Source organism: Hyla sarda, chromosome 1 (genome assembly GCF_029499605.1).
Source record: "Hyla sarda isolate aHylSar1 chromosome 1, aHylSar1.hap1, whole genome shotgun sequence".
Classification (NCBI taxonomy): domain Eukaryota; kingdom Metazoa; phylum Chordata; class Amphibia; order Anura; family Hylidae; genus Hyla; species Hyla sarda.
This window is the reverse complement of record NC_079189.1, coordinates 239,731,017-239,757,864: the sequence shown is the minus strand read 5'-3', so window position 1 is coordinate 239,757,864 and position 26,848 is coordinate 239,731,017. Positions and strand designations below refer to the sequence as shown.

Here is a 26,848-nt window from a genome sequence, read left to right as displayed (position 1 = left end):
AGGTCAGACGTAGCAGAAGGTCGGGGCAGGCGGCAAGGTTCGTAGTCAATATGGATAGCAGGAAATCAGGTAACACAGGCTTGGACAACACTAAACGCTTTCACTGGCACAAGGCAACAAGATCCGGCCAGGGAGTGCAGGGGAAGTGAGTAGATATAGCCAGGGAGCAGGTGGAAGCTAATTAAGCTAATTGGGCCAGGCACCAATCATTGGTGCACTGGCCCTTTAAGTCTCAGAGAGCTGGCGCGCGCGCGCCCTAGAGAGCGGAGCCGCGCGCGCCAGCACATGACAGCCAGGGACCGGGACGGGTAAGTGACTTGGGATGCGATTCGCGAGCGGGCGCATCCCACTATGCGAATCGCATCCCCGCCGGCAATGTCAGTGCAGCGCTCCCGGTCAGTGGGTCTGACCGGGGCGCTGCAGGGAGAGAGACGCCGTGAGCGCTCCGGGGAGGTGCAGGGACCCGGAGCGCTCGGCGTAACAGTATGATAGTATTATATTCAGAGGGTACAGTGTGTTGTTTATTCAGGGGATACAGTGTGTCAGAATTATATTCAGAGGGTGTGTGCCAGTATTATATTTGAAGAATGCAGTGTCTGGCAGGTTTATAATAATTATTGTTTTCATATAGAGGATCAGAATCCGCTGACATAGTGAGGAGACGTCTGGGCGTCAAGTTCTGCAGAGAGAAGATTTAGCTGGAACAAGTCCCGGTGGTATGTACCATCTGAATTAGATAAGGAAAGACTATAGAGAAGACGTCACCTGTAGTCACTGATATCATTCTGTATCCTCCTGTGTGTGTCCCATCAGAGCTGGAGTCACTTGTAAGTTCTGCAGTAATGATGGGTGAAACAACAACTCCCAGCATCCCCTTACCACTGCTTAGGTCATACTGGAAGCTGTAGTTTTAAATGGTAAAAACCTCTTTAGCACTTTCCCATTCTGTGGCAATTGGTATATTTGATTATTATTCTGACATGTGAGCATGGCCAAAAAGTCTTAAACAAGATTAGGACTGTATGATACATTTAATAATATTGTAAGTTCCGTAAGCAACATCTTATTTTCTGTCCGCGAACACAAAATACTCTAATAGTGACCCTCCCGAGACTCGACTCTGGATCCGCCCCTGGGACAGGCAGGGGCAGAGAAGCCGGCAGCGCTGGCGGTCTCTGCACCTGCAAAGCAGCTGCAGTTCATTGATTTAAAGCGCCCGCTTTAAATAATTGAACTGCAGCGGTTTATCGGCGTATAACATGCAGGTAGACTTTAGGCTAAAAATGTTAGCCTAAAAAGTGTGTGTTATACTCCGATAAATACGGTAATTATTTTTCCTCTAGTACTATCTTGTATTGTAATATATTGAGAATAGCTATTTCTACTGCTGAAGAGTGAGACATGATCTATCCATGATAGGTGTTGATTTATATTGCATTTAGAGGGCAAGTCTCATCAAATTTTAGCCAATAATATTTACAATATTTATGCACATTTAATGTAACCATCTGGGAGAATGTTACTTATAATAAAATATATTCACATTGTTCCATTACTGTATTACTTAGTGTTCTTTGGAGAACAAAATAATTGAAATTGATAGCTATAATATTCAAAGTAATAATCTCAGGCACTTGAAAAGTGGAAGCATTTTGAGACTATGGCTCTAATAGATATTACTTACAAAAGAGTTATCAACTAATGTCAAAGAGAGAAGAATATTTTACAGTTAATTTAATTGAATGGAAATTATGGAAACACATATTAAACTTGATCTTTATCCAAAGCCTTCATGCGTGGCATTAAGGAGATACTTCAGGGTCACATTTCTTGGATATTGCTATGGTAGCTTGTATGATGTATTGAAGACTGACAAAATGGTAGATAGGAGGATTGGGATATTCCATATATTGTCATTTTAAATATTGCATCCCAGACAGTATTTACCCCAATGGAGGCTAAAAACAGACAAACTAGATCTGGTAGAGCAGGCTGCAATTGTTCTTTATATAAAACTTAAATTCCCTTTCCACTATGAATAATGGTATTTATGCCCCATTCAAACTCATTACCATTTTATTGAAAATTCTTGTGAAAAAATATATTCACTCAGTAAACAAAAATAGATGGAAAATAGATATATCCTTTATTGAAAATACATGAAATACATAAAAAATGCTTAAAATATATATTATGGATTTCCAATAAAGTATTTTTCAGTTTTTCATCAATTTTTCTGTGGTAGTTTGGATTTTAACACACAGTACATTTACGTTTATGTACAAGTACATCATAATAGGTATTTTTTCCTCCAGCAGTTGTCATATGTTCCAGTATGATCCTGCCATGTAACCTCTACCTACTTTTTTCCTCTGGAGTCTACCTGCAGGAACAGATACATCAACCCATAGGGGGGTATTTATCATTGTAGGTGTAAGTGAAGCATTTATCATTGTAGGTGTAAGTGAAGCCTTTTTCTACACCTTTTTTCTGTGTGCTGGTAATGTGTAGGAGAACAAGATTTATTAAATGGTTGAAGAGCATTTCATAAATTTGGTGCAGGTACACATTTTCAGAAATTTTACTTTTCACATACACCAAAAAGCTAAAGCTAAGGCTTAGCATAGCTGTCAGTGGCTTTGTGCCTTTTTTGCGTCTTTTCACAAAAATGCACAGTTCATAAACCCTTCCATTTCATTTGTATTGCCAAAATCAGTGGATTGTAACTCAAAATCAGCAGAAATGTGTAAACCAAAAGGCACAAAAAAGGCGCATAAACCCTCCTTGCTCCTTTTTTGTGCCTTTTCTAGACACAAAAAACAGTCTACAGACAATGATAAATGTCAGCCATAATGTTTAATGTAAGCATTTCATGTATATACGTATGCATATTTGTAAGCAGGGATGGCGCAAACATAAGGCCACTTATGCAACTGCCTTTGGGTGCTGAAGTGGGCGACAGACAAATTTGTGAAGTGACAAAAATGGGGTGCAGTTAAAAGGTCTGAATACCAGTTGTGGATTCGGATGTTTTAACCATGCTTTGTTGCGTCACTGGCCAATGATGCCCTCACGCAGCATCCCTAGTTCCCTTGCCAGTGATGTGGGCAGTTGACAATTTAAACATGGAGGCAGAGCAGGAAAGATGGCCTCAGAAGAGCAGACATGGTGAGATGTTGACAAAACAGGGCAAGTGGGGACAGAACAGGGTAAGGTGGTGAGACAGAAGGGGAGATGGTAAAGTCGTAGAAGGGGAGATTAGGACAAAGCAGAAAAGGATGGGGAAAGTCAGAGCTAGAAACGTGGGGACAGAGAATGGGAGAGGAGACAGAAGAGGACATAGATAGATAAAGATTAAACAGGGGACATAGTGAGGTGAGGCAGAGATGGGGATAACAGAGGATGATCACAAAACCGGGGAAATATATATATATATATATATATATATATATGTGTGTGTGTGTTACACACAGCGGTTTCCAAGTATATCCTGTTTAGAAGTACTAGGATGGCAGCCCCAGCTAACAACTTAACCATACAGCCCCATGCCAATTGCCATGTGATCAGGTGATTTTGGCTTTCCCCCAACTAACTACCTAGATGTTAAACAACCAGGATTAATGGTGCCAGCTGTAGTAAACAGTTTGCAAAAACTGTGTATGGTGCACGTTCAACTTCTGAACTAAATGCATACTCTCTGAACTACTTTTGAAATCAAATGTCAGAACGCGGATAACGGCTGCATGATTTTGCAGGTTAGCAGCAGTTTTACCCACAAATTGTGCAGCTACAGTAATAACAATTTATTTCATACTGCACCAATGCATGTGGACATGGTTTTCAGCTGTAGTTGGCCAACTACTATGTCAGGCTGTCCTTTGAGGATGGGAGAGGGGTCTTCCTTGAATGTAGGCAGGGCTGCCATCAGAAATTTTGGGGCCCCTTATACAGCTCAGGCCTGGGCACCCTGGACACCCCTCATAGAAGGGGTATGTGGTGGATGTGTTAAATGCAGTGTGTGTGAATTTTATAGTGCAGTGTTTTCCAAACAATGTATCTCTAGCTGTTGCAAAACTACAACCAGCATGCCCAGACAGCCGTTCGCTCTCCGAGGCAGCTGGAGGCACCCTGTTTGGAAAACACAGTTTTAGTTATAGTGTGTGTATGTACTATAGGTTACCTTCTCATGATACACATTCCCCTACACAGGAACTTCTTCCTATGCCTCCACAGCACAGCAATCAGGCTCCTCCCACCCATGTGACCGATCAAATGGTAATGACATCATCGAAGGTCCTCTGCCATCCAGCCTACACAGCCAATTTCCACTGTGCTGCTTGCTGTTGCTGCTGCCTGTAAGAACCTCCGCTCATAAAGGGAAGAGAGGAAAGGTGGCAATAAGAATTGGGTCGCAGCTGCCAGTGGAAGCAGGAGACTCCTGTTTTAACAGTGGTCTATTGTACTGGGGCTGCTGCAGGGGGCGCAGCGGGGGGCCCAGGCCTCCTGGGAGCCAGGGCCCCTTACTGGGGTATTGGCTGTACCCCTTGATGGCGGCCCTGAATGTAGGGCAGAACAGCTAGGCAGCTACATTACAGAGAGTAAATTAATTTTATTGTAGAAATGCTATGGTTTTGCACTTTGGTTTAGATGTTGCAGTGGCCAAGCACATCAGCAGCATGCTGCTCATTTTCCATGGCACCGTACATGAATAGCCATCACTGGATTGCCTGCTCCTGTAGGTACTAATGGGGTAAACTAGTGCTAGAGGTACTAGTGCTGCCACAGTCTTCTTTTGTTCATAGTGACCAATTACAGCTCAAGTTTTATTTTTCCAGAGCTGGTTGAGATATGAAAGCTGAGCTGTGATTGGTCCCTTTAAGCATAGCCAAACAGTTTTTGTTTTCACATTTTTTATTTATTCCCCCAACTAAGTCAGTATAAGTGTGACAACTGGGTAAAATCCCCATGCTGACCAATGGTATTTGATTTGCACTAAGATCAGCTGCAATAAACATTACAGGCTGATGATGTGCAATGTTCCCAGTTGTAATGTTGTAATATGTAGGTGCTATATAAGATTAGATTTAAATTGTTAATCTGTTTTCTCTTAGTTTTGTCAGCAGCACAATGATAGGTTAACACAGCCTCCTGTGTACTTGCAGGACTGTCGAATATTTAATGATAATGAAAGGTGTACTCCGCTGCCAAAGCGTTCTGAACATTTTCATGGTGTGACATTACGAGGGCCATGAGAGTGACGTCACAACCCCGCTGCCCGCACCCAGCGTTCTAAAGGAATGCCGGGTGCTGCACAGAAATCGCGGAAGTCCTAGCGGCAGGACCCCCACGATCAGTTTGGATAGGGGATAAGATGTCTAGAGGCGGAGTACCCCTTTAACTATAGTATACACCTCCCTTGCTATATGAGCTTGTGCTGCTGACAAGACTAAGGGAAATCAGATGAACTACTTAAATCTAATCTTCTCTGGCATCTGTCAGCAGCACATTGATGGGATTTGTATAGTAATATCCCTGGGAGGTACTTAGGTTTTAACGGAATTTAATACGATTTTTGCAGAAATCATTTTTGAAGACAACAAGGAATCAAGCTTATAATGCTTAAAGAAAGTTAATGGAGTGGACCAAGAAGCATTCTGGCATATATGGTTCAACGGGACTGAACCTCTTTCATGTGGAATGAGCCGGAGTGAATTCTGGGGGCTCTAAATCCTGGGCTTCATAGACTGTTTTAATACAGTTCGTTATCTGGATATTGTAGGCTTGGATACAGATTTCCCTCGGTTGAAACAAGAAGGTTTTTGTCCTTTCTTAGTGGCTCCATGTGTTTTAATATAGATGTTTAAACATCTAACAATATCTAACACTGTCTACCTCCCCATCCTCTGATGTGGGGGTATATTTTGGAAGGCAAATCCCTTGATTAGTGTTTACAAAAGAGGAACACTTAGGAAGGAAAGACGGTAAAAATCTAACAGTACCTTATCAGCATGGAAGGATATATATGGTCCTTCTGCTGTTAGTGCTTGTAATTCTCCTACCCTCTCAGCAGTAGTGATTGCCAACAGGAAGGTTACCTTCATGGACACATATTTTAAGGGAACCTCTTCCACAGGTTCAATTGGAAGTTCACATAACTGGTTGAGAACCAAGGACAAGTCCCAGGAGGTTACTGGTTGGACTATCCTAGGTCTTAGTCTATCAAGAGCATTGAGAAAGTCTCTCACCTGTATAACTTGAAGTAGCTTAGTTTGGAAGTAGGCTGATAATGCAGCTACTTGGACATTTATAGTATTAGGAGAGAAGCCTTTGTCAAAGCTGTAAAAATCCAAGTATTTGTGGGATAGACGGAAAAGTAGAATCTACATCTTTAGATTTACTCCAGGAATCCAATATATTCTTAACTCTGGTATATGTTTTATTTGTAGAAACACTCCTAGAGTGTACTAACGTGTTTAGTACCCGATCAGAGAACCCTCTGGATCTTAATACAGTCCTACCAACTTCTAGACTGTTAGTTGGAATGTCTTCAGATTGTGGCAGAGCTGGGTTTCCTGTGACACTAAGTCTTGTTGCAGGAGTAATTCCCAATCGGTTCCTTGAGACAATGTCATCAGTAGAGAGAACCATGACCTCTTTGGCCAAAATTGAATGACTGCTATCACCCTGGCCTAATCCTGCTTGATTTTGGTTAATACTCTCAGAATCATTGAGGTTGGAGGTAACACATATGCCAGCCCGAAGGTTGCAAACAGGAGATCAGTCACATATATGGAGCAAAAGTTCTCTAGTTTTGAATTAAGTCTGGTTGCCATCAGATCTATCTCTGGCATCCCCCACAGATCCGTGATCTGCTGAAACACAGTTTGAGATAAAATACCATTCTCCTGGGATGGACGTATTTCGACTCAGGCAGTCCGCCAGAATGTTCAGAGAACCTCTGACATGGATAGCTGATATCCTGGTTATCTTCAATTTGGCCCAAGACAGAATCTTTCCTATTTCTAAAAGTAGGTTTGGTGTATTTGTGCCCCCCTGTTTTTTTTTGTTTTGTTATATAAAACATGGAGGCCATGTTGTCTGTTCTGACTTTGACCACTTTCCTTACTAAGAATGGTTTGAAGTATTTTAGGGCATAATAAATGGCTCTCAGCTCTTTTACATTCTTCTGTCTTTCATATCCCTGAAGTAGTCTGATGACCTAGATACGCGCCCCAACCTGACCCTGAAGTCTATCCACCACTGAAGGGACTTTATGGTGTCGTAGGAGTGGCTGTGTAGTTTGTCCAGACTGGAGGAAGTTCTGTTCCAGACACTCCGCTTGTAGAGGCCTCAGGTACCAGAGTGCCCATGGAACTGCATCAGCTAAAGAGGAAAGAAGACTGAGGTATCTCATTAGAGTTCTTAATGTTACAGAGCGAGGAGACTTCAAGTAACGACCTCGCAACTGAATGCGAGCTTTCCTCTGGGTGGATAGAAAGGTGTTCATGGACTGAGAGTATATTAGAAGCCCTAAAAATTGTTTGGTTGTGGCTGGATCTGATTTTCCTTGGTTGACAATCCAACCTAGATCCTGTAGTAGGGAAAGGGCAATCTGAAGATGCTCCTTGAGCATCAGAGGTGTATATGCTGGAATTAGCCAGTTGTCTAGGTAAGGGATAATCCTCATCCCTTGAAGCCTGAGAACAGATACCAGGAGAGGCTTGACCGATTTGATTGTTTACATGTGAAAATACTTTTTCACCATGTAACGGTTTAAATACCTCAGATCTATAATCAGATGAGATTTTCCTGAGGGTTTAGGCACAAGAAATACTGGGGAATAAGCTCCTGTTTTTTACTTGAGAGGGCGGTACTTGTTCTATGGTGGCTAGAGATAAAAGATCTGGAATAGATTTTTCCAGTAGGACCTTCTTTGTTGATTGAGGGTTTGAAGGAACTATAAACCTGTCTGGGGGAGGCAAGATAAAAGAAGGAGCATAACCGACTTTTATAACATTGAGGACCCAAGGGTCTTTTATTTTTTGTTTCCACATTGGAAAAAACAAAGGCGCCTACAAGAATATCTTGATTGTCAAAACTCAAGTTTCTTGTTTGTCCTGGAATTCCTCAGTGCCTCACCACCCCTAAAGGAACCAGTGCAATGACCTCTACCAGAGCCCCTGGATCATCTTGCTCTAGGAGGGGATCTAGCTCTTGCAGAAGTAATTCTATGGCGACCTCTAGGAGCCTGGGACAGCAATTTTCCTTTTTTATAAGATAACTCTAACATCAGTCTATCTAATTCTGGCCCAAACAGCCTTCCTGGCAAAAATTACGTAATCCACAAATAATATTTAGAAGGGTTGTCCCCACACCAGGAACGTAATGAAAGGGCCCTACGACCCGTGGTTGATAGCGCCATAGTTTTTGAAGCAAAAAATAGTTTTGAATCACAGAGGTAGTCTACTGCCATATTGACCTGCTTAATGGTGGTCAATATGCTAGAACCTTGTAAGCAGCGGCTGCAGGGTGGCGGAGCATGGAGCTGTAAACTCCCAGCCCCGCCACTCACCAACTCCGGGCATGCTGCGCAGGACGTCTACCTAATATGGAGGGTGAAATGGGCCGGGATTTTCCTATTTACCTAGCTAAGATAGAGGGAGGGAAGAGGGAGGGGAACCCTGATTACCTACTTAATATAAAGGGGAGGCTCTATCTAGTAAATACGGAGGGGAAGCAGCCTGCTTACTGCTATATCAGGACACAGGAGGAGCCTAAGTGCTTTATGGGGGCACAAAGGAGGCTAAACTACTGTATTGGGACACAGAGGGGGCCTCACTACTGTATGTGGGCACTTTTACTTTGCGAGGCAATATTGATGACAAGTTTGTATAGTAGTGTGAAGACGTCACCTGTGATTCACTGGTTGTAACTGTAAGCATTTATCTGGCCTTTAGCGCCTGTGTATTGTTGGTGCCTACCTGTATATCGTCACTGTATGGGGTAAATCTTGATCTTTGCATAGTGGATTTTTTTTCAGTAGTAGTGTGGGAATGTTAGTCATTCTGTGGGGGTAGTGGTCGAGGTGTTGGTGTATTTGTCCCATGTATATTAGTATTATTGATACTAGCGATCTCAGTATACAGGATTTGGTCAGTAACAGTATGATGCTAATAGGTATGGTGATAATAATCCTCCTTGTATACAGAAATGTTTGCAACATTGCTCTCTGTATACAGGATTTGGTCAATAACAGTATGATGGTGATTTGTATGGCCATAAAAGAACTCCTTATATACTGATATAAGTTGGTTTCTGTATGATTTTTTAGAGGTACTTGGTTTTTATCCTGAGAAAGTGTATAGACTTTGGTCAGTAACAGTATGATAGTAATATGTATTTATTTCTCCTTGTACACTGGTATTATGGATTATATTGGTTTCAGTATACTGGTCTTTACATGCAATGCTTCAGTTCCTCCACAGAACCTTTTTCAAACATTGCTGCCATTTTTGACTATAATGGAGTGTTGAACCATTTTACTTTTTTAATTTATTCACTGTGATTGGGTCTTTTATGCACCATTTTATATTGGTATGTGTGTGTGTGTGTGTGTATATATATATATATATATATATATATATATCCATAGAAAGGACCACAGCACACGTCAGATTCAAATAAAGTGCAGTGTTTTTATTGTATCCTTACAACATGAAGTGCAACATTTCTGAGGTCTCTCACCTCCTTTCCCAAGCATATGTATATATAGCCACGTAAAGTGATACGCCTTTGCGCATGGTGGCCGTTGGCTGGCACAATGACACAATGCTGTGGGGCTGGTATGCAATAATTTCCAAGGCTGGTTTTTATCCCAGCGCAGCCCTGCTCCTGTGTACTGAACCTTTCCCAGTTTAAATAGGTCTGGGTTGGTGCCACTAGTAAGCCATGCCCCCTCCCAGACACACCCTTTCAGCCCTGAAGTGTTAGATCATTCATTAATATCACTGGCACCTGGCTAGCTGGCTCACCCCCCAGCAATCAAAACCAAGATATCTATCCCAAATGGGGGAAGGATGTCTGATCGCGAGGATAGGCTGTCATCTGCTGCACAGAGTGAACTTCGCTCCCTGCCTCATGAATTCCCGCCCCCGCCCCCTTGCTGAGTGCCGGGGACGTGCCCGCTAAGAAGCCGGCATTCAGATGTCTGGCCGAGAAGACCAGATTCTGGAGCGTCAGCAGCCTTGTGCAGGTCTACTTGAGCAAACTGCCGGTGAGTCCCTGCAGCAATATCTCTACAGAGAGAGGTAACACTGGGTCCTACACAGGATCAAAAATACTCAGTGAGCTAGAAGTGGCTTATATAGCAAGGGAGGTGTATACTATAGTTAATTATCATTAAATATTCCACAGTCCTGCAAGTACACAGGGGACCATGTTAACCCATCATTGTGCTGCTGACAGACTCAGGGAAAGAAAAATGATATATCTGCCCAGCAGTAAGGCAAAGCGAGAAGTAGTCTGCTTGCTCTGTGACACCACTGATCTGACTCCCTCATTCTTCATTCTTGTAAAGTGTCCCTGTCACATAAAGGGGTACTCTGGTGGAAAATATTATTTTTTTTTTTAAATGGTGCCAAAAAGTTAAACAGATTTGTAAACTACTTCTATTCAAAAATCTTAATCATTCCAGTACTTATCAGCTGCTGTATGATCCAGAGGAAGTTGTAAAGTTATTTTCTGTCTGACCACAGTAGGAGCAAATCCCCATTGCACACCTGGAAAGACTGGAAAGAACTACACAACTTCCTCTGGAGCATACAGCAGCTGATAAGTACTGGAAGTACTGGAAGGATGCAAATTTTTATATAGGAGTAATTCACAAGTCTGTTTAACTTTCTGGCACCATATTTTGTTTTCCATCGGGGTACCCCTTTAAAGAAACTTTTGTCAGGGGTCATACGACCAGGAATTCCAATGTATCGTCGTGATCGGGGTCTCTTGTGGGTCACAGTCTGACCCCATTTACTTACACTAGGTGGAATGGAGTGTGATCCACAGAGTGTGACATAAGGATTTATGGTCCTGGGACCCATGTTGTGACCAAAATCTTTACATAGCCCCAGCTTCTGACTGGAATACATCTTTAAGACTAATTTATTATAATTGGCATGATATATTTAGGTAAAGGGGGTGAGGAGGCGTACAAGTTTTTTCAATGGCCTAGGGCCAGCAGGCACAGAGGGGAACACCAGAGTGGGGGCGGCACTGAAGCAGCTGGAAATATATAGGCGTGTAAGGTGTTTTTCTATTTTATGGCAGTTTTAGCTGTAACTGAATTTTTGTAAAAATCACAGATAACACCTTTGTTTAGTTTGTATACGGTTTTGTTTTTTCTCTGCATTCTTCAAGGCATTTGGGTTTTTACTTACCTCTGATTTTGCTTTCTTGGGGGGAATTGGCTAGCCATGACACAGCACTGCAATATGCTTGAAATGTTATGACCTCATCATTCCCTATTGGAATTTGTTGGCATAGCTGAAATAAAGATAAATATTTATATCAATGTGGTTGCATTTTCATGGAACTTTTTCAGGTTGTGTTTTTATTAGTTCATTTTTATGAAGTCCTGGTTATATTTTTATTGCTCAAGTACATTTTTCATTTTTTGACTAAAATTGTGATATCTGTAAGGAAAATATACAAGTTCTTACCACCCATAGGCGCTGCATGTGCTATGGAACCTATGTCCTTGGTTATCAAAGTGATTTTGTACGCTTTGTTTATGAGGCAAAATGCACCAACTTTTTTTAAAAAGTGAATAGAATTATGCTAGGATTCCACTTTGTTTTTTTGAGGCATTTTGCCCAAAGAAACCCCAAAACAGGTGAGTGGCGTTTTTCTGTGGGAACGGTGTTTGGTGTTTTTTCCCCTGAACCTGGCATTTTGCTGCAATGTAGCAGTTTTGCCAAATCGCAGCATGCTGAGGCTATGGAGTTTTTTTTAAAGCTAATACACCATATTTTCAGCATTCTCGGAGGGAAGTAGTGAGGCATAGCATCCCTTGTTCCCTCCGCAGCTATACAGCATTTTCCAATACAGCATAGCTGCGCTGGAAAATGTCCCTGCAAAGATCAGAACTCAGCAGTACTCGCGGCTACAGACTGATGCTGAGCAGTAGATATACGTTGTATATCTACTGCTCAGCAAGAATTTACAGTGAGCCTGCAATGTGTATACAGTATACACATTGCTGGTTCACGCTATATGCCAGCCCAGCAAGGAAAGAGTTCACTTACACTGCTGGACAGTGTAGGTTAACCCTTTGTGTGGTATACAATATATACAGCTATCTATAGATAGCTGTATATAGTGTATACAGAACATGAGGTCCACTAAACCTCCCTCATTCCTGTCCTGGCCAGGTCTGTGTAGCCCCACCCCTTGTAATGAGGTCATTAGGGGCAAAGCTACAGATGGGAGTCAGGGTGGTAAGTCTGAGGCTCTGTTCACATTGTACATTTTGTATAATGTGAATAGACCCTTCTGACAGTGTCTTCCCAGACAGGGAAAGTCCAGCTATTGCTAAACTACCACTCCCTGCATGCCCAGACCGCGAAAGGCACCCACATAGGGTGTCATGTGGGGACTTTGGGGTGCCATCTGCCCTGGGACTGGAACAAGATAGATCTGTACACTTGAGGATGGAGAGTCCCATCTGTAAAGTTGTGTGGTGGTCCCCCGACTTATGTGCAGAGGCCACAACTGAGCACGCTTTCCCATGCTTTCTCCGGCGGAGCAGGAGGGAGAGGTGGCCCAGAGCGCCCCCCACAGGAGATGCCAACCCCTAGACATTGCCGCCTGACTGCTGAGAGCCCGGAGGAGCGGGGCAGGCATGGCATGCGGATGTTTAGGGTACAGTAAATGTTTAGTTTAAAGTATATGTATAACTAATTATGTGTATATTTAATACTGTTCTATTTGTTTCTATATTATTTAATGTATAGGTATGATAAATGTATAGGACCTTCCCAGGTCATGTGATCTACCGTTGTAAATGTACGGAGGTTTACCCAGAGTTCACTGGGTTCAGGACCTACAGGTTTGCTGGCCAATGAGCTTAGTCCAGCCCCCTTGATATATAAGGGGCTGTAGTCACTAAATTTTCTCTCTTATCTCCTGTATTTCAGCCAAGCACAATCAGCATATCATCATTCAATTCATCTAGGCCAAAACCTAAGGAACCAGCAGCCACTAAAACCGTGAGCTCAACCTACAAATCCTGTGTGACTACTATTCTGCTCAAATTCTTATAATTAGTAGCACAGTGGCCTGCTTAAAGCTAAAAACTATTAGTCCCAGCAAAGCCTGTGAGGAACCTGCATCCCAATTACCTCAAGATAAACTGTACAATTGTAAAGACTGTTGCATAAAAGTTGAAGTAAAATTTTCCAGTTATCTCATAAAATCTGCTGTGGACATTCTGTTTATTATCCCTGCCGTTTGTAGGCCTGTTGGAGGCAGGACCTCTAATACTAAGCAAACCCCACCCTGGCGTCACGAAAAGTAAAGGTTAACCCCTTAAGGACCAGGCCAATTTTCACTGTAGAACAAGAGCGTTTTTTTGCACATCTGACCACTTTCACTTTAAGCATTAATAACTCTGGGATGCTTTTACCGATCATTCTGATTCTGACATTTTTTTTTTTTAGACATATTCTACTTTATGTTATTGGTAAAATTTTGTCGATAGTTGCATAATTTTTTGGTGAAAAATTCCAAAGTTTGATGAAAAAATAGAAAATTTAGCATTTTTCTAACTTTGAAGCTCTCTGTTTGTAAGGAAAATAAACATTCTAAATAAATAATATTTTGATTCACATATACAATATGTCTACTTTATGTTTGCATCATAAAGTTGACATGTTTTTACTTTTGGAAGACATCAGAGGGCTTCAAAGTTCAGCAGCAATTTTTCCAATTTTTCACCAAATTTTCAAAATCGGAATTTTTCATGGACCAGTTCAGGTTTGAAGTGGATTTGAAGGGTCTTCATATTAGAAATACCCCACAAATGACCCCATTATAAAAACGGCACCCCTCAAAGTATTCAAAATGACATTCAGTAAGCGTGTTAACCCTTTAGGTGTTTCACAGGAATAACAGCAAAGTGGAGGAGAAAACTCAAAATCAAAATTTTTTACACTAACATGTTCTTGTACTCCTATTTTTTTCCAATGTAAAGTGCTCTGTGGGTGCACTAGAGAGCTCAGAAGAGAAGGAGCAACATTGGGCTTTTGGAGAGCGAATTTTGTTGAAATGGTTTTTGCGCAGCATGTTGCTATGGTACCAGAACAGCAAAAAAGCCACCACATGGCACACTATTTGGGAAACTACACCCCTCAAGAAACGTAACCAGGGGTGCAGTGAGCATTCAAAATCTTAATTTTTTACACTCGCATGTTCTTGTAGACCCAGTTTCTGAATTTTTACAAGAGGTAAAAGGAAAAAAATCCTCTCAAAATTTGTAACCCAATTTCTATCGAGTAAGAAAATACCTCATATGTGTATGTCAAGTGTTCGGCGGGCGCTGTAGAGGGCTCAGAAGGGAGGGAGCGACAATGGGATTTTGGAGAGTGAGTTTTTCTGAAATGGTTTTTGAGGGGCATGCCACATTTAGGAAGCCCCTATGGTGCCAGAACAGCAAAAAAAATAAAAACACATGGCATACTATTTTGGAAACTACACCCCTCAAGGAATGTAACGAGGGGTACAGGGAGCCTTAACACCTCACAGGTATTTCACGACTTTTTGTTAAAGTCGGATGTGTAAATGAAAAGAAATTTTTTTTTCACAAAAATGCTGGTTTTTCCCCAAATTTTATATTTTTACAAGGGGTAATAGGAGAAAATTACCCCCCAAATTTGTAACCCCATTTGGAAATGTGTATGGAAATGAGTATGGAAATACCCCATGTGTGGACGTCAAGTGCTCTGCTGGCGCACTACAATGCTCAGAAGAGAAGGAGTGCCATTAAGCTTTTGAAAAGGGAATTTGTTTGGAATGGAAGTCAGAGGCCATGTGCGTTTACAAAGCCCCCCGTGATGCCAGAACAGTGGACCCCCCCCACATGTGACCACATTTTGGAAACTACACCCCTCACAGAATTTAATAAGGGGTGCAATGAGCATTTACACCCCACTGGCGTTTGACAGATCTTTGGAACAGTGGGCTGTGCAAATGAAAAATTACAATTTTCATTTTCACGGACCACTGCTCCAAAATCTGTCACTGTATCCCTTATTACATTACATGAGGGGTGTAGTTTCCAAATGGGGTCACATGTGGGTATTTATTTTTTTGCATTTATGTCAGAACCGCTTTAAAATCAGCCACCCCTGTGCAAATCACCAATTTAGGCCTCAAATGTACATAGTGCGCTCTCACTCCTGACCCTCGTTGTGCCCCCGCCGAGCATTTTACGCCCACATATGTGGTATTTCCATATTCAGGAGAAATTGCATTACAAATTTTGGGGGTCTTTTTTTCCTTTTACCTCTTGTGAAAATAAAAAGTATGGGGCAACACCAGCATGTTAGTGTAAATTTTTTTATTTTTTTTACACTAACAGGCTGGTGTAGACCCCAACTTTTCTTTTTCATAAGGAGTAAAAGGAGAAAAAGCCCCCCAAATTTTGTAGTGCAATTTCTCCCGAGTACGGAAATACCCCATATGTGGCCCTAAACTGTTTCCTTGAAATACGACAGAGCTCCGAAGTGAGAGAGCGCCATGCGCATTTGAGGAGTAATTAGGGATTGCATAGGGGTGGACATAGGGGTATTCTACGCCAGTGATTCCAAAACAGGGTGCCTCCAGCTGTTGCTAAACTCCCAGCATGCCTGGACAGTCAGTGGCTGTCCGGAAATGCTGGGAGTTGTTGTTTTGTAACAGCTGGAGGCTCCGTTTTGGAAACACTGCCGTACAATACGTTTTTCATTATTATTGGGGGGGGACAGTGTAGACAGTGTGTTCTGGACAGTTCCTAAAATGGACAGAGATGTCAGCAGAGAGCACTGTGCTCATGATGTCAGCAGACAGCTCTGTGTTTCAAAAATAAAGGAATTTCCGCTGTAGTATTCAGCAGCTAATAAGTACAGGAAGGATTAAGATTTTTTAATAGAAGTAATTTACAAATCTGTTTAACTTTCTGGCACCAGTTGATAAAAAAAAATAAAAATAGGTTTTCACCGGAGTACCCCTTTAATACCACCAGACCCTTCATTCACCATTGCAACACCCCAGACACCACATATGTTCTCTCCCTAATCTGTCATTCTCTGAAACTACAACTCCCATCATACCTTGACAGATATACAGGCTCAGGGCATGATAGGAGTTGAAGTTTTAGAGAAGCTGCAGAGTGACTGGCCGTAGAGAGAACAAATAAAACTACAACTCCCATCATGCCCTGACAGATATGCAGGTTGTCAGGGCATGATAGGAGTTGTAGTTTTATTGCGGCTGCAGAGTGACTGTGGAAGGATCAACAAAAACTATGACTCCCATCATGCCCTGACATACATACACAAGCTGTCAGGACATGATAGGAGTGGTAATTTTAGAGCGGCTGGAGAGTGACTGGTTGTGGATGGATCATCTAAAACTACAACTCCCATCAAGCCCTGACAGGGATACAGGCTGTCAGGGCAGGATAGGAGTTGTAGTTTTAGAGCGACTGCTGAGTGACTGTAGAAGGATCCTATAAACCTACAACTCCCATCATGCCCTGACAGATATACAGGCTGTCAGGGCATGATAGGAGTGGTAGTTTTAGAGCAGCTGGAGAGTGACTGGTTGTGGATGGATCAACTAAAACTACAACTCCCATCATGCCCTGACAGTTTGTATACTTGCTAAATTATTACAGGTTGTGGATCACTGATATATAGGCTGCCAGGCCATCATAGGAATTGTAGTTTGAGAGCGGCTGGAGAGGGACTTTTTGGGGATGGACTGGTGTGTATGTGTACCAAAAACAAAAAGAAAAATAGCCAACACAACTACCTATTACACGGGTGCACGCTGCTGTGGCAAATACAGATTATACAAAAAAAAGAAGGTTGCAGCAGCACTCTTGGTCAAAAAATGGAGGCTCACTTTTTGATCAAAAAGTGTCCCCCATCCACCATGCGGAGGTGGCCTCATTTCGGATGGGACCCTAACACACATTTCACTCACCCCTCCCTGTTTCACAAGAGTTTTTTTTTAAATCGATAGTAGATCCAGCATGTCACCCAGTCAGAGGTTATATGCCCAGCAGAGGTGAGTGAAATGAGTGTTAAGGTCCCATCCGAAATGAGGCCACCTCCGCGTGGTGGATGGGGGACACGTTTTGATCAAAAAGTGCGCTAAGAGCCTCCATTTTTTGTCCAAGAGTGCTGCTGCAACCTTGTTTTTTGTATACTGTGTGTGTGTGTACAGCATAAAACCAGAGAGGAAAAAGTTACATATCAGAGTGCTGTAATTGGCTGATTGCTAGGCTCGCTCCGAGACCAGTGACTCAGAGCAGAGTGAGAGAGGGGGAGGAGGGGGAGTGGTTAGCACAGTGAGGAGAAGAGAGGGACCTGCCCCGTGCCTGTTCATGAACAAAAGTCTCAGTGAGCAACATCTGCAAGTAAATAAAAGGTAATTCTGAGAAAAATATAGGTCGTATAAACATAGAAATTACATGTACATGATCAGGATGAGGTACTGAGCAACATATACAATTTTTTTTTTTTGGGTGACAGGTACGCTTTAACAGTTCCTTAAAAAAGCTAGACTAAATGAGGTAGATTTTATATTCCAGAAACATTGAATAAGCACAGTAAAATAAGCAAAGGTCCAAAGGCAAAGGCTGTACTATTCAACCTTCAGTCAGTGATAAAGCAAAAGGAGAAACAGCACTCCAATAATTCAGCTGAAATATGGCTATTTCTTCACCCAAGGGTCACAGGTAACGTTTCAGTTTCTCATTAAAATGGCTCCAATGGGAATCTGACATCTTACCTGGGGAACCTTGGGTGAAACCTAGATCTTTCATTGAATTATTGGAGCACTGCTTCTCCATTGCCCTTTTAGGTAGACTTTATAGTATGTAATTGCTTTTATATTCAGTGGCTATTCAATCTATCAACTATTGGTTCCTTATAATGCCCAATCTCCTACTTTGTTTCAGAAATACACATGTAGAATGTTCTATTGGAGCATTTTAAAGAAAACAGGGGATTGCACCTTCCTAGACCCCCCATATAGCAGCTCAGAATTGTATCTAGGCTTTTCTTTACCTGCAGCAAAGATTAACCCCTTAACACCCCATGGCATACATGGATGTCATGTGGCATTTAAGAAGTATGGAGGAGACTCAGGAGCTGCTCCATACAAAACTGGTGACAGCTGCTATCTGCTACTCAGATCTTGGCCGTTTAACCCACTAGACCAGCGATGGCGAACCTGTGGTGCACGAGCCAGAGCTGGCATGCGAGACAAGTGCTGACTACATGGCGCTGTGACATGTATCTCTCATCATCTCCTGTATTGTACACGGGCATGCATGCTTCCCTCCCTAACAAGAAGACAGGAGATGATGTAACTGCTCTCAGAAACATGGCCTTCTGTAGCATAAGTCATTTGACATACTGAGCAGCTCCATTAGAGTAACGCATGTCGACTTCTTCATCTGCATTTACATAACTTGGCACCGTGCCAAATAAATAAATGAAGCTGCAAGATTTAGCTTCTTTCAATTTCATCCCACAATATTTAGTGTATTACCTTTTACCTTATGTGGTAAATTGAGGAGTCCAACAAAAACAAAAAAAGGCTTTCATAAGTCTCAGTTGATGGAAAAATAAATCATGGCTTTTAAGATCCATGGGCAAAAAACATTTATGAAAAAATTAAATGTGCTAATGTGCTGCATGATTTATGAATTAAGTTAACTGATCTAGCACTGTATTAAAATATCCTGTCCTCTATAAGAATCAAGTTTAAATGGTATAGCGGTGCCCTTAGCTGTAACCGTACTGTATATCAACCAGATAAGCCAAAAAGAGAAACATTCACTAATCATAAATCACTGTGCCCACCAAACTACGTCAATGATGATAATGCAATTTTGTTCCTCTCCTGCAGTAAATGCATTAAGGGGGTACTCCACTAGAAAACAATTTTTTAAAGGGGTTATCAAGGAAAAAAGAAAAGAACTTCCTGTGGATCATACAGCAGCTGATAAGTATTGGAAAAATTAAATTTTTTTTAGTAGAAGTAATTTACAAATCTGTTTCACTTTCTGGCACAAGAAAAAAAAAAAGTTTCGAATGGGTCCACAGACAGTCCGCAAATCTGACACTATTGCAGACTGTCTGTGGACCCATTCAAATCAATTGTAGCATAACTCGCAGCAGGTTTCCCTCAGCGGAAAATTTGCTGTTAGTAATAGCGTGTGAACGCACCCTAAGGGTATTATTCCGTTCAAATCCTGCCTTGAATGAAAGCTTCATTGGCTTTAATGATCTTTCTGAAAGCGGAATTTCAAAGCTGAATTCTATTCAGCCAGAAGATCAAATATGTTCATTCTACTGGTGGAATCCACATGTAAAAGCCGATTGAAGTCACTGGGACTTTATTTTTCCTGACCATATAAGGGTACGTCTACACTACGGAATCTCCACTTGTGGAATTTTGATCAGGAGATTCCATCTGGGGCGGCCACAGAAATTCTTCCTGAGATTCCATGAGTCTGTGAAAGGCCCATTCACTCCAATGTTAAGGTTTACACAGTTGAATTTCCAAGCACAATTGCGTGCATGGAAATCTGCAGTGTGAACCTACCCTAACTCTCTCCTGCCCACTCTGCCTTCTAATAACCTCAAGATGAACTGAAAGCGCTCTGTAGTGTGTTATCCTCAGGGTAAACAATGCTACCAAATAGTAGTAGTGTGCATGCTTACCAATGGTGATTGTACACAGCCAAGTACAACATTGTACAGGCATATAGTATTCCAACCAACAACGCTCCCTGCAGCCGCTCCAAGCTCCAGTGTGATGCAAAACGACCAATCACTTCTCCTCCAGGTGTGGGCTTGATAAAACAGGCACTGAGAGACTTTCCAAGTGAAAGACATCATGCCTGAGGAAGCGGATCCCTGCGAAACATTGCATTATGGGTAATTAAAGTTCTTTCACTTGGAAAGACTCTAAGTGCCTGTTGAATCCAGCTGGAGAAGTGTTTGGTCATTTTCTTAAAAACCTCAGCTATTACCTCTTTAAAGAAATGTGAAACTCACACCCTCCCATGCACATAATCCCAACTTCCATACAGTCACAACCTACTGTATGGACCCCAGGTACTATGACTACAAGGCCGTTGGGAAGGTTTATGGAAAAAAAAAAATATATATATATAGTGTGCTGGAATCCTGATGACTGCCCCTATATTATGATAAAAAAGACAAAGAGGAGCGCTCCATGGTGCAATAAATAACAAATGTGGAAACGCTAATAGTGATAGAGCGCTTACCATTGTAAGTTGTGCAGATACCAGCACAACTTGGAAGATAGCATGAAGCAGATCCCTCTGCTGCCACTCCACAATAAAAGCAATAAAAAACAACGACCTCCAGACCAGTGGATAGTAGGGCGCTGGGGGACCAGGCAACAGTAGAAGCAATCAGCTTTATTCCCAACATGCAATGCGTTTCGCGCTAGTGCGCTTCATCAGGCATTGATGTCCTCCCAGACTTGGACTAAAGCATCTGCCAACTCCTGGACAGTCTGCGGTGCAAGTGGAGTTGGTGGATGGAGTAAGTCATGATGTCCCAGATGTGCTGATGATGTCAGGCTACCTCTGGCAAGCACATGGAGGGCTGTGCGGCCCCCCAAAGAAATGCCACCTCACACCATTACCGACCCACCGCCAAACCGGTCATACTGGAGGATGTTACAGGCAGCAGAACATTTTCCACGGTGTCTCCAGACTCTGTCACGTCTGTCACATGTGCTCAGTGTGAACCTGCTTTTATCTGTGAAGAGCACAGGGCGCCAGTGGCGAATTTGCCAATCTTGGTGTTCTCTAGCAAATGCCAAATGTCCTGCACGGTGTTGGGCTGTAAGCACAGAACCCCCAACCCCCCCCCCCCCCTCTGGATGTCGGGCCCTCATCTGTGAAGAGCACAGGGCACCAGTGGTGAATTTGCCAAATTTGGTGATCTCTAGCAAATGCCAAATGTCCTGCACGGTGTTGGGCTGTAAGCACAACCCCCACCTGTGAATGTCGGGCCCTAATACCACCCTCATTTAGTCTGTTTCTGACCGAATAAGTGGACACATGCACATTTGTGGCCTGCTGGAGGTCATTTTGCAGGGCTCTCGCAGTGCTCCTCCTGCTCCTCCTTGAACAAAAGTGGAGGTAGCGGTCCTGCTGCTGGGTTGTTGCCCTCCTACGGCCTCCTCCATGTCTCTTGATGCTATGGCCTGTCTCCTGGTAGCGCCTCCATGCTCTGGACACTACGCTGACAGACACAGCCAACCTTCTTGCCACAGCTTGTATTAATGTGCCATCCTGGATGAGCTGCACAACCTGAGCCACTTGTGTGGGTTGTATACTCCATCTCATACTACCCCTAGAGTGAAAGCACTGCCAGCATTCAAAAGTGACAAAAACATCAGCCAGGAAGCAAAGGATCTGTGAAGTGGTCTGTGGTCACCACCTGAAGAACCACTCGTTTAACGGGGGTGTCTTGCTAATTGCCTACAATTTCCACCTGTTGTCTGTTCCATTTGTACAACAGCATGTGAAATTGATTGTCAGTGAGTTTTGCTTCTTGAGTGGACAGTGTGATTGACTTGCAGTTATATTGTGTAATTTAAGTGTTCCCTTTATTTTTTGAGCAGTGTATATATGCCTTTTGCCCCTAAATTCTGGTTCCCAATATACAGGCCTCTAAATGCATCTGTTTGACCATAGCAACATGAATGAAGGAAGACAAACATTCTTTACTTTGCACTGTTCTACCTTGTTAAGGCAAGTTGGCATCTATTTGGGCTCAATCTCACCTTAATACATTTGTTTACCGCTACATTTAGCTGTGAGAATGAAAGAATTTTATTAATTCTTTCACATTATTATTTTGTTGTATTCCTATATCAAATGACTGTTTCCATTCAGCAATGGGACTAGCATGAAATAGGAGTTACAAAAAAAAAATTATATTAGAGGGACTAGCATGTTCTCCTATGTAAGGGTAATATAATACATTTAGAAAAACCTTTCCCCTTCTTTCCCATTTTGTTATGTATATCTAAAAAATTAAGCCCCCCCCCTTCAATCTGCACTTAATGAGAATATGAAAGCAGCATTTTAGAATCTTTTTGGCACATTTCTTAAAGAAAAACAAACATTTTGCATGGACATTATTCAGGCCCTTTACTTGTAATGTAGCACTGACTCCTCCCATTTCTCTTGATTATCTTTAAGATTTTTTACAACTTGATTGGAATCACCTGTGGTAAAAATTGATTTGATTGGACAGGATTTGGAAAGACACACCCCTGTCTATAAAAGGTCTCACAGCTGAAAATGCATATCAGAACAAAAACCAAGCCATGATCAGAAAAGAGCTGCCTGTATAGCTCAGAAACAGGATTGCGTAAAGGCACAGATCTGGAGATGGGTAAAACATTTTTATGCTGCACTGAAGGTTCCTAAGAGCGTAGTGGCCTCCACAATGCAAAATTGGAAAAGGTTTGGAACAAGAACACAACCATGAGCTGACCACCACACCAGACTAACTAATCCGGGAATGGGCCTTGGCAAAAGAGGTGACAAAGAACCCATAGGCCACTCTGGTTGATATTCAAAGATTCTTTGTGCTGATGGGAGAACCTTTCAGAAGGTCATTCATCACTGCAGCCTCCACCAATCTGGGCTTTATGACTAAGTGGATAGAAAGAAACCTCTCCTTAGTAAAAGACGCAGGGAAATCCACCTGTAGATGGCAAAAAAGCACCTAAGAGACTCTCGGACAGAAACAAAATTCTCTGGTCTGAAAAAAACTATTTTCAATTCTAAGTGCCATGTCTGTAGGAAACCTGCTTAATACATCTCTACAATGAAGCATGAGGGTGTCAGCATCATACTTTGGGGGGGTTTCAGCGCCTGAGACAGGGAGACAGGTAAATGGAGCGAAGAACAGAGATTTTCTTAACCTCTTAAGGACTGAGCCCTTTTTCACCTTAAAGGCGTACTCCGGCGCTAAGGATAGGGGATAAGATGCCTGATCGCGGGAGTCCCGCCGCTGGGGACCCCCGTAATCTTCCATGCCGCACCCCGTTAGCTGTCACGCCCCCTCCATAGGCTTGCATTGAGGGGGCGCAGCGTGACGTCGCATAGGGGCAGAGCCGTGACAGCACTATGCTCTGTCCCCGTGAACACCAGTAATTAGTCCCAGAGCGAGCATGCTCCGGGGGCTGATTCTAATAGCGAGACCCCCGTGATCAGGGGATAAGATGTCTTAGCGCTGGAGTACCCCTTTTTGCAATTCTGTCCACTGTCACTTTATGCATTAATAACTCTGGGATGCTTTTACCATTTATTCTGATTCCAAGATTGTTTGTTTTTTCGTGACATATTATACTTTAACGTAGTGGTAAATTTGTTGGCATTACTTGCATCTTTTCTTGGTGAAAAATCCCCAAATTTTATGAAAATCTTTCAAATTTAGCATTTTTCTAAATTTGAAACTCTCTGCTTGTAAGGAAAATGAATATTCCAAATACATTTTATATTGATTCACAAATACAATGGGGGACATTTATCAAGGGGTTTAGTCAGGTTTTCTTTACTACAATTGTCTCAAAATTGTCGCAACTGCGACTACGTGTGTTTTCGTGCGACAATTTGCGTAAAGAAAAGCAAGAAAATTCAAACTTGCTTATGTAGTTAATTTTTCAAAATGGATTTGCTTTAGTCAGGTATTTATTAACTGCGACAGTCGCAGCTGCGCAATAAAAGGTCGCAACGGCCGTAAAAATTGACTAAATTTACTCCAGCTCCAACATGGAGCAGGAAAAGCTACTGCCGCCCGGGCTCCGACATACTTTCTCCCCGCTACCCTCACTTCGCTACAGGGACACTGCAGTGATTTATATCCCCCCCTCTCACCTGCCAGCGCCACACAACTCCCATCTGTCTGCGGTTGCAAGACTACAAGTCCCAGCATGCCCTTACAGTGAGGACACGCTGGGAGTTGTAGTCTTGTAGCAGCGGGAGCTGAGCGGCGCGGGCGGGAGACAAGGGGGATGTATATGAGTGTCCCCATCATTATTAAGTGAGGGTAGCGGGGAGGCAGTATGAGGAGCCCGGGCGGCTGCACTGTAATGTCAGCCCGGGCTCCTTATAACATATACCGGCGCCGCAGACTCCTAAATCCCCTGCTGTCATTTCACATTTCCCGCTGGGTCCTGTGATTGGCCAGGACCAGCAGCCAATCACAGGACCCGACCGGAACAGTGACATGATTAGGGGATATAGGAGTCTGTCAGGGGGGTCCGTCAGCATACACCCCCCCCACCGGCTTTCACCTGCGCTGTGCCCGTCCGTAACCCCCCCCTCGGCCTTCACCTGCACTGTTTCTGGCCTCCGCCCCCACCAGTACCCCTCTCACCCCCCCGGCCTTCACCTGCACTGTGCCCGGCCTCCGCCCCCACCAGTACCCCTCTACTCCCCCCAGCCCCCCGGCCTTCACCTTCACTGTGCCCAGCCTCCGCTCCCACGTCTTCGGTTGCATCACTCGTAGGGCGCCGGGAGAGAAGGAGTGCTGCGCTGGATGGCTGAGTGTGTGTGTCTGTCTCTCTGTCTGTCTGTGTGTCTCTGTCTGTGTGTGACTGTCTGTGTGTGTTTGTGTGACTGTGTGTGACTCTATGTGTGTGTGTGCCCGGGCTCCCTTTGCAGGACTACAACTCCCAGCATGCCCTTACTGTAAGGACATGCTCGGAGTTGTAGTTGTGCAGTGCAGGTGAATGACAAGCTTGTCCCCTGCCCCCAGCTGCAGGACTACAACTCCCAGTATGTCCTTACTGTAAGGGCATGCTGGGAGTTGTAGTCCTGCAGCTGGGGGCAGGGGACAAGCTTGTCACTTGCCCACACATCTGCACCACACAACTACAACTCCCAGCATGTCCTTACTGTAAGGGCATGCTGGGAGTTGTAGTCATGCGGGGTGGGAGATGTGCGAGCAGGTGATAATAAATGTACTTACCCTTTTTTTTTTTCTCATTTCAGATCCGTGTATCCTGTGGACTCCTTCGGATTCGGTGGACTACTTCAATGACCAGCGTTTTTCTTTGTTTGATTTTAATAAAAGGGTTAACGAGGGCATGTGGGGGAGTGTTTTTTGTAATAACATTTTTTTTAAACCTGTTGTGTTTTTTCTTTACTTGACAAGCTTAGTAGTGGAAGCTGTCTTATAGACGGAGTCCATTACTAAGCTGGGCTTAGCGTTAGCCACAAAAACAGCTAGCGCTAACCCCCAATTATTACCCCGGTACCCAATGCCACAGGGGTGCCGGGAAGAGCCGGTACCAACAGGCCCGGAGCGTCAAAAATGGCGCTCCTGGGCCTAGGCGGTAACAGGCTGGCGTTATTTAGGCTGAGGAGGGCCAGTAACAATGGTCCTCGCCCACCCTGATAACGTCAGGCTGTTACTGTTTGGTTGGTATTTGGCTGAGAATAAAAATAGGGGGGACCGTATGCGTTCAAAAAAAAAAAATTTAATATTTAAAAAAAACAAACACATAGGGTCCCCCCTATTTTTATTCTCAGCCAAATACCAACCAAACAGTAACAGCCTGACGTTACCAGGGTGGGCGAGGACCAAAATCTGTTTGCACTCACATGTTCTTGTAGCCCCATTTTTTCATTTTTAAAAGTGGTAAATGGAGAAAAAGACCCCCAGAATTTGTAGCCCAATTTCTCTCGTGTATGGAAATACCTCATATGTTGACATAAAGTGCTCTGCGGGCTCACAACATGGCTCAAGAGGGAAAGAGCAACTGTGGGATTTTTGAAAACGAATTTGGCTGTCATGGTTTTTGGGGGCCATGTTGCATTTAGGAAGTCTCCATGGTGCCAGAACAGCAAAATAACCCCCACATGTCAATTTTGAAAACTACACCCCTCAAGGAACATAACAAGGGGTACAGTGAACCTTAAAGGTGTACTCCGCCCCTAGACATCTTATCCCCTATCCAAAGGATAGGTTATAAGATGTCAGATCACCACGGTCCCGCAGCTGGGGAGCCCCGGGATCCCCGCTGCGGCACCCCGCTATCATTACAGCACAGAGCGAGTTCACTCTGTGTGTAATGACGGGCGATACAGGGGACAGAGCAGCGTGACGTCATGGCTCCGCCCCTTGTGACATCACGGCCCGTCCCCTTTATGCAAGTCTATGGCAGGGGGCGTGACGACCGCCACGCCCCCTCCCATAGACTTGTATTGAAAGGGGCGGGCTGTGAAGTCACGCGGGGCGGAGCCGTGACGTAACGATGCTCCAGCCCCTGTATTGCCCGTCATTACATGCAGAGCAAACTCACTCTGTGCTGTAATGATAGCGGGGATCCCGGGGATCCCCAGCAGCGGGACCGCGGCAATCTGACATCTTATCCCCTATCCTTTGGATAGGGGATAAGATGTCTAGGGGCGTAGTGCCCCTTTAACACCTCACAAGTGTTTGACGACTTTCAGTTGAAGTTGGATGTGAAAATGGAAAATTAGATTTTTAACACTAAAATGATGTTGTTACCCCAT

The 26,848-nt window shown here is 43.4% G+C and overlaps 1 protein-coding gene across 5 annotated transcripts in view; it reads right to left on the bottom strand.

Annotated features, from left to right (window-relative positions):
- Positions 1-26,848, bottom strand: part of LOC130366974 (uncharacterized) — a 306,433-nt gene that overhangs the window by 65,022 nt on the left and 214,563 nt on the right. For all 5 annotated transcript variants that reach the window (XM_056569362.1, XM_056569366.1, XM_056569373.1 and 2 more), the window contains one exon: positions 11,433-11,538. In XM_056569362.1, coding sequence (XP_056425337.1) covers positions 11,433-11,538 — 106 coding nt within the window. The remainder of the gene's footprint in view (positions 1-11,432; positions 11,539-26,848) is intronic.